The 11,051-nt window shown below is 33.6% G+C and overlaps 2 protein-coding genes across 2 annotated transcripts in view; both read left to right on the forward strand.

Annotated features, from left to right (window-relative positions):
- LOC142981097 (b(0,+)-type amino acid transporter 1-like) overlaps window positions 1-10,774 on the forward strand; it is a 35,692-nt gene extending 24,918 nt beyond the window's left edge. Inside the window, exons 2-9 of the mRNA XM_076126782.1 lie at window positions 5,283-5,530; window positions 5,642-5,911; window positions 8,022-8,147; window positions 8,510-8,654; window positions 9,103-9,330; window positions 9,635-9,731; window positions 9,936-10,257; window positions 10,639-10,774. Of these exons, the coding sequence (XP_075982897.1) occupies window positions 5,293-5,530; window positions 5,642-5,911; window positions 8,022-8,147; window positions 8,510-8,654; window positions 9,103-9,330; window positions 9,635-9,731; window positions 9,936-10,257; window positions 10,639-10,703 (1,491 nt within the window). The 5' untranslated portion in view covers window positions 5,283-5,292 and the 3' untranslated portion in view covers window positions 10,704-10,774. The remainder of the gene's footprint in view (window positions 1-5,282; window positions 5,531-5,641; window positions 5,912-8,021; window positions 8,148-8,509; window positions 8,655-9,102; window positions 9,331-9,634; window positions 9,732-9,935; window positions 10,258-10,638) is intronic.
- Window positions 5,975-7,632, forward strand: LOC142981098 (uncharacterized). Its single transcript, XM_076126783.1, has 4 exons — window positions 5,975-6,229; window positions 6,329-6,658; window positions 6,913-7,096; window positions 7,416-7,632. Exons 2-4 carry the CDS (start codon window positions 6,330-6,332, stop codon window positions 7,560-7,562), a joined length of 660 nt encoding a protein of 219 aa, XP_075982898.1. The 5' UTR covers window positions 5,975-6,229; window position 6,329; the 3' UTR covers window positions 7,563-7,632.
- Window positions 10,775-11,051: the final 277 nt, after the last annotated feature.

Raw genomic sequence — 11,051 nt, forward strand, 5'->3', positions numbered from 1 at the left:
TTTTTGTTAAAAAGTAAAAAATAGGGACAAAAACATTTGCTTTTGATGCCTATATTTTTCTAAAATAGTCACTCTTCCGACCAGAGTGAATGCTCAGAGCATTGCATCCAATAACGGCATAACGTAATTATCCAGAAGTCAGTTTTTTCTTTTCAACAACAACACCTAAATCCTAAAGTACATGTACTCTTCGTACATTCAGTTATCCTTGTTTATATAATTATCTCGATCTACTAAGCCTTTCTTAAGCTAATCTGTAGTTAGAAACTTTTGATAAAATTGCAGCAACACTGATTAGGTTAAAGTGTTGATTAGATTGTAACTACTTCGATGAAATAAAACTCTGAACCGATTGACAAGAAAACTGCCCACGGCGTTAAAACTAATCTTCTTAGCAGGTTTTTGTTAACAATATTAACTCCCGATTCCCATAATCATTATTCTCCGACCGAAGCACGAATGGACAATCAGACAACGTAATTATAAACTGCATTTTAGATTTTGCATTACCTTATTAACTAAGTAAACATTAATCGATCCTAGTCACACTTTGACCTGACAAATTAATTGGTGGAAAAACTATGAAACGTTGACAAAATACAACTGATACAAAGTATTTAATTACAAGCTTTTAACGAGAACAATACCAAAATAAAAGTGATTATTACAAGTTTACCTAGTTAGTTAGCAGGGCAGGGCAACCTTTTAGCTAAATTAATGCTTTCAAATCACTAGTTCAGAAGTCGTTAAAATTACTATTGATAGTATTTGAGGCTGAGCATGAGGCTATTTGTTTTCCCATTTTATCTGTTTGTTTAAAATCGTTTCATTTAGGTAAATACCTATTTTTTTTTCACTTTAGTACAATAATTGGAGAATCGACACTAAAGCATGTTGCGTTTAAATAAGTACCTAAATAAAATTTATGTATTTATCTGTCTATCCAAGTTCCAACTATCCGTTTTTGCTATACCTATATACCTACCTACCCAGATTGAATAAAATGAAAAAGAAAAAGCGAGAAAAAGGAACCCCACAGCAATGCCATAAAATCAAGAAAGTAAAGTTAAGAAGATAGAGCTGAAAAACATGAGAAATCATTAAAAAATAACATGTACAACTTAGAAGTTCCGAAACAGTTATAAAACGTAGGACAAACTCTTCAGAATAAAACCTCATTTGTTCATTAGTTTATTGACAACGTCAGATATGAGATAACGAGTTTGTTTATTTACCTCACGTGTGATTTATTACAAAAATAATTATTGGTGCTTGTTTCCACCATTTAACTATCTTAATGAAATGTTCAATAAGTGTTTAATAATGTGACAACAATTCAATGGCAATTTATGATGGAAGTCAACTTTGGGGTCCAAATATTTGTGGCGGAAATATAATTTTGTAAGTTATTTGTATTGTTAAAGCATGATTCTGATAAAACACGTAATAGGCGGTTTAGTTTTCTGTGTAGTTATACTTAAACCATATCTTACATACATACTACTATATAAAATCCATGACCTAAGTTCAAAAGTCATTCCACTTTATTTTTTAAAGACAATACAAAACATTTATGTTATTGTAAACTTAACTGCACTTATCGACATTTTATTGGCGTCAAATTATAGGTACAAGCAGTGACCTTTACTCCTTCACAGTTGAAATACGTCAAGTATGTTTGAGTTTGATAAAAGGGACACACTGTCGGTTTACAAGATGGACAGCAATGATAACGATAAGAGATTGTGCGGTCGACATACAAGCACTGTATCAATAGACACACCTCTGAAATTACTGCGACGAATATAGAACTATAGAAAGTGTGTTTGTGAGTCGATACTCACAATCATCAAAATGATGAAAACAGACAGGGTACCAAGTACATTATATTCCGAAAAACTATGTGGAATAGTATTTTCTAGAAAAAAAAGAAGTCTTAGCATTGCGGACAGTAGTTTCTGATTGATGATCATGGGATTTTAGGGACGATTCTTGGGTAAACTTCACGGTCGTCGCCTTTCGGGTTTACGCCTGTCATACCCGAAGACGTTAAATATATAAACAAAGAAAATACAGTCAATATAATAAGTACAGAGAAGTAAAACAGGTCCCTGTGAGTGACCTATTAACGCACTAACATTATGATAATATTACGATCATGCATGTTTTAGGCTTTATTTTCCTGTTTACGTCCGCAATATTTACCCAACGTATTTTACACTATAAATACAATAACATAAACTAAAGTTTATAAATAAAGTTCTAGTTCCAGATAAGTAACAAGTTCATGAAAGGTCGAAATGTTTCTTTCGCGCGATTTTTTCGCTTTTGCCAATTTCTTAACAAATGTCTGAGTCATTAATCCAAAACAGATATTGAAACGATATTTCGAGATTATTATTTATATTATCGTATGGTTAGTGGTCAACCTAGTGTCAAAGTTGTTCAAGCCGCCCGAAGGGCCTTTGACATGACATCGAAATTTTTAAGACGATTATTTTCATTTACAATTTTTACGTAGTTATGACAAAAAATCGTTAAAATATTGTCGATTCATTCATTGCGAATTCCTATTAAAATGTTTCGATCAAATAAATGACCGTCAAAACAAAAATATTATTATTATTCACCGACGTTGTTATTTGTGTCAAGAGCAGGTTGTTCAACTAACGAGAGACAAGTTCAATATTTTACTTTCTTTGTTCCGAATATAGAATGTTATGTTTACAGAATTCTGTTTGTTCATTTTGTGGAACGGTTTTCAGTGCTCGGGATTTGGGATTCCCACTTTTTTTTTCATGAATCTTATGCCTAGACAGATTTATAAACAAACATTTGAGACTGAATGAAGATAGTTATGATATTTTAAAATTTACGCGCTATGGAGTGCTTGTATGATCCAAGCGACTTGTGGGCCTTAGGTTTGAACTACTTGTGGATCAAACTGTTTTCTAGTTTCCATTAGAATGTTACCAATTTTCCCAAAACGTACTCTCGCAGATACAAAAACCGTAAAAATACCTTTAAAAAACAAACAACTACCTATATTCAATACCTTAAATAACATCCAAAATGGGAAAATTCATTCGCAAGCAACATAATATACAATAATAGGTAGGTATACATTATACGTAACGCAATTCGTTCTTAATTAAGTAATGAGCAAATAATGACATAACAGTTTATGTCGTTATCAATAATAACAACGGAACTAAATTTCACGATATAACGAATGAATCACGTTTTAAAGCTTAACATTGTAATAATTATTCATTGTAAAACATACCACTATCATCATCTAAAAATGGTTTTAGGTAGGTACATACGTACATTTTTTTACTATATTATGACTGAACGTACATTAATTATACACTAAGTACTTACGAAAAGTATTCACTTGTTATTTGGTACGTAATTTTAACTATAATTTAAATATGTATAATTAAGAATTACATACCTACATTTGAATATTGGCTTCGTGTATTTTAATTTTCTTGGTGTAAAAAATACTATAAATATAAACAGACATTTCCCGCGCTCGGACAAAATGTTAAACAAAATTGACGTTTGACCATAGACTAAAACAATTTAGTTTTATTTTATAAGTAAACTAACAGAAACTTTGTATGCCTGATCGTACTTAATTAATTGCAATTAAAATTAAATTTACATTAATTAATGCAGCAGATAATAGCACGACACGACTGAGTTTAATGACACAATCGTTACTGGGAAATACAACTTTGTATTTAATTTATAAGTATCCATTAGATATGCCTCAAAATGTAGCGGCTTAATATTAATACTATTTGATCATATGTTTTAGTTGTGGTTTTCTGTATTGATGTAGGTGCTTATCTAATACGTTGACCTACAACGTCTAATCATCTTGAAAACTGCGTGATTCAGCGTGGAAAGTGCGTGAAACTGATAAACTATACAAAGCAATAATCGCAATTACAGTGCGCTAATTTCAATTAGAAATAATATGTAATGTCCGACGTATTGCTAACACGTTGTAGATATATGTCCGAGCGTTGCTATCTTGACCTAAGTCTAGGGTCATTAAAACTAGCCGCACAGAAAGTAGATGTGGATGTAAGGTTAATTTCCGATAACACGAAGTAATCAGTCATTATAGTAGGTGCTAGATTAATATCTCCTTTATTGCAAACACGTTCCGTTTTAATCGATTGACTGCGGTAATCACTGTCTTTTGATGATCGATTGATAACGACTATATTGTTTTGTAATCGATTCTCGTATCTGATAATGACTAGACAAGTTATCTAAACACACTGCATCACTCGTGTTTTCAAAATGTTATGAAGAGATAACATTGAGTAATACAGTCCAGACTCTTACTACGATATCATATATCACACCTACCTACAGTTCATTTTTTTGCATAAGATCTATATTATAATGTGACAAACTACCAATGAAATAAAACATACAAATATATGCAACTTAAGAGGGCTAATGAATTCTTAAATTGTTCCGTTTACACATATCAGTTACACTGATATTACTTAGTACATAACTAGATTAAAAAATCCGAGATAAGTATATTACTGCGTTTAGAAGTAGCTAGTGTGTGTCATGTTTATCTTGATTGGTATAAGTGGATTCGCCTTCCTTTACTCAACGATGTACGATGAGGTCAAAAATGTTCCCATGCTACTTGAGTATTATCCTTTACAACACGTGAGTTCATTCACCGTTAACTCGATTATATACACCGGTAGTAATTTGTATGAAAGAATTTATGTCTTGCAAGTACTGAGCCATTGTTGAAGATATTGCCAACGATTTTTGTAGAGGCACTTCACAGTCGAACAATTGTCCCCTGTTACGAGTTTATTATGCAATTGTAGCGGCAATCTTTTCTTCAGCTTAAACGGTTGGCTAAAATACACCAATAAAGTTAATAAGAAACCAATAGAGCGAAGAATGAACTTTTATAGGCATCCTTGACACACTAGTAACGAACTAATTTCCTAGTGTTTCGCAAAACTCGTGCACGTTCATCAACTTAACTGGGGAACATTTAGCGTAATTGCCACGTCCGTATCGAACACGTTACATTTACCTTTAGAACATTTCACTTAATAAAAGGTAGGCAGTTCTAATCCGAAATCTAATACTAAAACGGCTTAAACTGCTAGCATAATAATTAATTCTTCTTCTAATTATTCCATCCTGTGTCGTGTAAAAATTACGATTACGTATTGTATGTAAAAGTTGAATTTCACATAATGATTGCATTTCGTTTGCTTCAGGTAAACCAAAATGGAAGACAAGGAATTGGAACTAATGAACAAAGCTGAGACGGGCAACGGTATGGTGGCTGCTGGAAGTACCGTGAAATTAAAACGGGAACTGGGACTGTTCTCAGCTATTAACTTGATTCTTGGTGTCATGATTGGATCTGGTATCTTCGTGTCACCATCATCAGCGTTGGAACACTCCGGCTCAGTTGCTTTATGCCTGATCATTTGGACGGTGTCTGGAGTAATATCCTTATTAGGTGGGTGTAGGTAAGACACCTAATATATTCATCAAAATTGAACCTATTACAATAATATGTCGTATCAACGAAAATGTACTAAAACATATTTTTTATTTTCTCATTTATAAGGAGCACTGGCCTTTGCTGAACTAGGAACTGTTGTGGGCAAATCTGGTGCGGAATATGCATACTTTATGGAAGCGTTTGGAAGCACGCACAAATTTTGGGGACCACTGCCAGCTTTTATATGCGCATGGATATATGTCGTTATTTTGAGACCGGCAGAGGTGGCTATTATAGTAATGACATTCGCTGAATATGCTATACAGCCCTTCACCGAAGATTTAAATCCAGAATACAAAGATACTGCTATAAAATTGACTTCTCTTGCTGCATTGTGTAAGTTCCATTTTGTTTAACACATGTAAACATATTGTGCGACATCAACAAATAAATGAAACGGTATACTACTCTCACACAAATCGATTGTTTAAAATCGATATCACCAATTCTCGACTTGTGTTCGCGTTCAACACTGTTTTACGTCATTAGCCGTCAACTGTCAGAAATGTCAAATTCAAACTGCACTGGTCGCCGCAGTCGCTTCGCTCGGTTATGAGTAAGTTATGTTTTTGTGATAAAAGTGGTGTAAATTTATATTATAAGAACTATAAAACAGTGAAATACATTATCGGAGTCCTCATCCGTGTCTTTCAAGTAAGTTACTATTATTTATTTACATAATAATTTATGAAATACTGATACAAAAGTTTGGTTTTTAACAACTTGTTTATTTATGTAAACAATCATTTTTAGGATGCCTACAGACAGGAATAATGAAACTAAAGATGCAGTAAAACGCGAAATAAAAGAAATACAAGCGCGTTGTATGCACGCGTGGAATGTTATCGACAATTCGCCGTTGGACGCTCCGAATACAAGTTTGGAACAGATTAATGAGAAAACTCTTTGTTACATCGAAGGACTGCGCACCGAAGTTCAAAACAATGACACGCCGATCACAGCGGATGATAACCTCCTTACAAGTCAGTTTTTAAAAGAGATACAAGACAAAACTGTGCAAGTTGAAGAGTTGACTGCTTTTACTAGAGGGTCTATTCATGATCTTGACACTGAAATTAATAGGTAAGGGGGTAATTTCCACAGACTTTTCTATCTTACACTAATTTAATATACCAATTTAATATACCACAATAAAACTTAAACTATTTTTGTGTAACATACTGTGGTAGAACTGTGGAATGTCAATTCAAGTGCAACATTCATCATTACTTAGCAATTTTGTTAAATAGTTCTATAATCTACAATCTTGTAAAGTTGCTGTTCCATCGCTAGTAATATATTTATTTTTAATTATTGGTTTACTTGTTAATTTTCAGATTAAAAACCCTTATAAACATATCCCAAGAGGCCCGATCTCGGCCAAAGACGAACAAGCGAGAAGTGAAGCCTCAACATATTCGTAAAGCAAAAGAACACTTTCAAATGATGAAGGAGGAATTACATGGACTCATTCAGTCACTGTTCCCACATGCTGATAATATGATTATGGATATTATGGGGGTGAGTGGTACCAAAATTATATTTTTTCATATAAATCTATGTTGTAAAAACTGGCATCTATGTACAGTGTTTAAATAGTTCAATAGAATATTAGTTAGTAAAGATTCATTATTGGACATAATAATCTATTGATAATAACACAAATTTACTATTTTTAATCACTAACTTAATAATGGAACTTGTCTTGGGTTAAGGTTATTAATTATGCATGCATTTCACACTTGTAATTATATCTATTTGTATTCATAAACAAATTTGTAGAAATTGGAGAAAAGACAACTCTTTTTCACATTGATAATTTATATTTCGTTATTTACAGCAACTAATGGCTGAACAAATGAACGAAGCATCAGATGGCTACATACCAATCACATCAGAGACCTATCAGATCATAGAACTGCTGAAAGACATGAAGATTGTCACTACAAACCCTTACAATAATATGGAAGTTAAATTAGCATACTAACACTTAACAGGGAACTGAAGACTTGTAGAATAAAATTGTTATTGTATAAATAAAGTTTGTTTTTAAGTAATTTTGCGTCTTATTTAAACAACTATGTGCAACATCCTTAAAACATCTATTTCGTAATTTATTTAAGTAAGTGTTTAAGGTAACTGTGTATTTCAAATTCTTGTTAGATAACAACTAGATTCAACTAGAGGTATTTTATTAAATCAAATCATCTCAAGGATTACTCAAAATCAATCTCACATAGATTGAATTTTGTTGTTACTAAATGAGTAGAAACCAAACCTTCGGTTTTAATATAGCTATACTGAAGTATAAATAGTACAGGATATGTATACATTAGAAGCACATACTACATTCCAACACGTTCTTACCAATATCTTAGATAAAACAATTGATGTTATAGCTGTTCAGTTGTTACTAAACAGTAATCTTGTAATTTTTCTGTTGCAGTTATAATGACATACATAAACATAACAAGTGTAAAGCTGTTTGTAAAAGTACAGAACATATTCGGTGTTTGTAAAGTATTCGCGTGTTTAATCGTTATTGGAGGCGGCATCTACGAAATATCCAGAGGTAAGTCATTTGAATACAAGTTGTGAAATATCAGAAAATCAAAATATATTGCCGTCATTTATAATTTAAATAGGAGTTGTGAAATATGAGATCGAAATATCTTTGTTTTTGGAGTGATTCATAAAATACAACAGTAATGCGCCCTCTCTCAAATATTAGTCAGCTAAATCAGCCTGGTAGTTTAGCTGAGAAAGACACTTGAACGGAAACAGTCATTTCCGCATTCATCATATTAGATACTGTTAGTTTAGTATGCATTATTAAAAAACTTGTGAGTTATTTATCTGATGTTTTATGCTCATTACTATACTAAGCAAGTCTTAGTAAAATATCTAACTAACATAATAATATATGTATTACAGGCAACACAGCAAACTTAAACAAAGGCTTCGAAGGCAGTCATTGGAGTCCTGGAGGGATAGCCCTCGCGTTGTACTCCGGTCTGTGGGCTTATGACGGCTGGAACAGTGTCACCGTCGTTACTGAGGAGATCATTAACCCTGGAACGTAAGTTCAGCAATTAATATTGTCAATATGTTGTTTTGTAGCAATCATCTGCATATAACGGCATCTAACTTCAACTATAGACAATTTAATATCCTTCGTCAAATAATGGCAATATCTGCGGGCAATTCGAAAAAATAAAGAAATATATTATAATGTGTATTCCGGGATTCCAATTCGTAATCTCCACCTAAGCAATTTCACGATATACCCAAAGGATAAAAAGATAGTCACATGGTGATGGTGATTTAAGCTTCCCAAACTTGACAAATTAAACAAATTCAAATTGCGTTGGTTCTCTATACCCTTGATGTCACGAGCAAGAGTAAAGGCGAAGGCCGCAGTCATTATTGCCTCGTCTTCACCACCACTTAATAACTAGGTCTCAATAGTTCTTGTTTCGTTACATAATAAAAACAGCACAACTTATACCATCTCCTTTTCATTGCAGGAACGTGCCTCTCAGCATATCAATAGCAGTTCCCCTCATCACAGCGCTCTACGTGTTCATGAACGTAGCCTACATGACGGTGCTGAGCTACGCCGAGATGACGTCAGTGCCCGCCGTAGCCGTAGCGTTCGGCACCAGAGTGTTGGGACCCGCTAGCTTCTTGATACCGCTCGGCGTAGCGATTGCTACATTTGGATGTGCTATGAGTGTGCAGTTTGGTGTTACTAGGTAATTATATTTTATTTTTTGATCGCAGGAATACGAGTTGTTTCATATTTGGTGTGATTTTTTTGTAAACGGTCGTTCTCATATGTGTCTTCAACATACCTACTAACAGTAAATGATAATAGAAAGAGGATGTCAAATATGAGATGAATGGAAACATCCCCAAACTTTAGCCCTGGTGGACAGTTGGACACTATGCCTAATGCCTAGCCATATTTATATGTCACTGAGTGGAGCACTTGTCCATCTTTAGTGCTTAATAATATCTATGAATATTAGTTGAAAATGATCTCTTATTTTATTTCAGAGTATGTTATACAGCCGCTCGTGGTGGACACATGTTGGAAGTCATGTCGTATGTAAATGTTAAGAGGATGACACCCGCGCCCGCTGTCGCATTCCAAGTAAGTAGCAATAACTGAAAATCTTTATAAAAAAGAATTATGTACTCAAATAAAGCCCCTTATGCACTTTTCAAATAAACATAGAATACCAGTGATTTTATTCAATCTTAAAGAGACAGTAACAAAGCTGCCATCAGTTCGAAAAAAATAACTGGAACTTCCCTACTTTTGCGTTAATACTAATAACGTGTATCTGTATTTCAGGCGCTGCTTACAACAATATTCATCGTAGTGGGCAACATCAAGACCCTCATAGAATTCGCTAGTTGGTTCCTATGGTTCTTCTACGGGCTAGCCATGGTGGCTTTACTAGTGTTAAGAAAGACACAAGCAACCAAACCTAGGCCATACAGAGTACCTACAATAGTGCCCTGCTTCGTGTTGCTAGTGGGAATATTCCTGTCAGTGTTGCCAATAGTACACGATCCGTCAATAAAATATTTGATGGCGGTCGGCTTTATACTGATCGGATTTTGTGTTTACACCGTATTTGTATATTATAAGAAAACTCCTACTACTATGTTAAGTGAGTATTATTTGTTGCACTTTATATTTTTTGTGCAAAATTCATTAGCCAGGGACTTCCCATTTATTCTGCGACCAGTTTCAGCCGGCAACCTTATTTAGATTAAAAGATTTCATGGGGTAGAAAGTACCCTATGATTTGATAGACTGGCAAACAGATAGTTGATAACTTAATTATCAACTATCTGTGTGCCAGTCTTTATCAAAATCCGTTCCGTAGTTTTGTTGTATTGAGTAACAAACAAAACATCAACCTAGCATTTATAAAATGTATGTTGTTATAGGATAGTAAAAAAAGAATAACAGAGCATTATAAATATTTTCTACATTACTTCCAAAGTCAAGAATACAGTTTTTAAAATGGTTTTCATTTCTTTCTCAGGACAATTCACATTCCTGACTCAAGTCCTGTTCGAGAGTGTACCGCCAAGCGATCGTCAAGACTGATTTTTTAATATATTTTTTTTATGTGTAAATATAGTACAAGAATGAAAACAATAAAATATTTAAGTAAACAATCACTGTTCTTTTATTTCCTTATTTTATATGAAAGATACTTAAGTGCCGTTTTCACCACTAACGAATAAACTATCTGTTAGTAATCGTTAGATAATAAAGTAAATGCTTATAGAAAGTCTGTCACCAAAAGACAACGATTAGTCAAAGGTTGTTAATTTCCTCGAAGTTTGTTGGTATCCTAAGTACACTTAATCAGAATGAAACTTCGGTTTCATCTCGCAAATCAAAGTGCAAAGACCCCTATTACCCCACACCATCTCGAATATTACACAGAAG

The sequence above is a fragment of the Anticarsia gemmatalis genome, chromosome 19 (assembly GCF_050436995.1).
Source record: "Anticarsia gemmatalis isolate Benzon Research Colony breed Stoneville strain chromosome 19, ilAntGemm2 primary, whole genome shotgun sequence".
NCBI lineage: Eukaryota > Metazoa > Arthropoda > Insecta > Lepidoptera > Erebidae > Anticarsia > Anticarsia gemmatalis.

Excerpts from the sequence above, each read along its gene's own strand:
- LOC142981098 (XM_076126783.1), top strand. The coding sequence starts at position 6,330 with ATGCCTACAGACAGGAATAATGAAACTAAAGATGCAGTAAAACGCGAA. Across the intron at positions 6,659-6,912 it reads CTTGACACTGAAATTAATAG|ATTAAAAACCCTTATAAACA; the intron begins GTAAGGGGGTAA and ends GTTAATTTTCAG. Across the intron at positions 7,097-7,415 it reads TGATTATGGATATTATGGGG|CAACTAATGGCTGAACAAAT; the intron begins GTGAGTGGTACC and ends CGTTATTTACAG.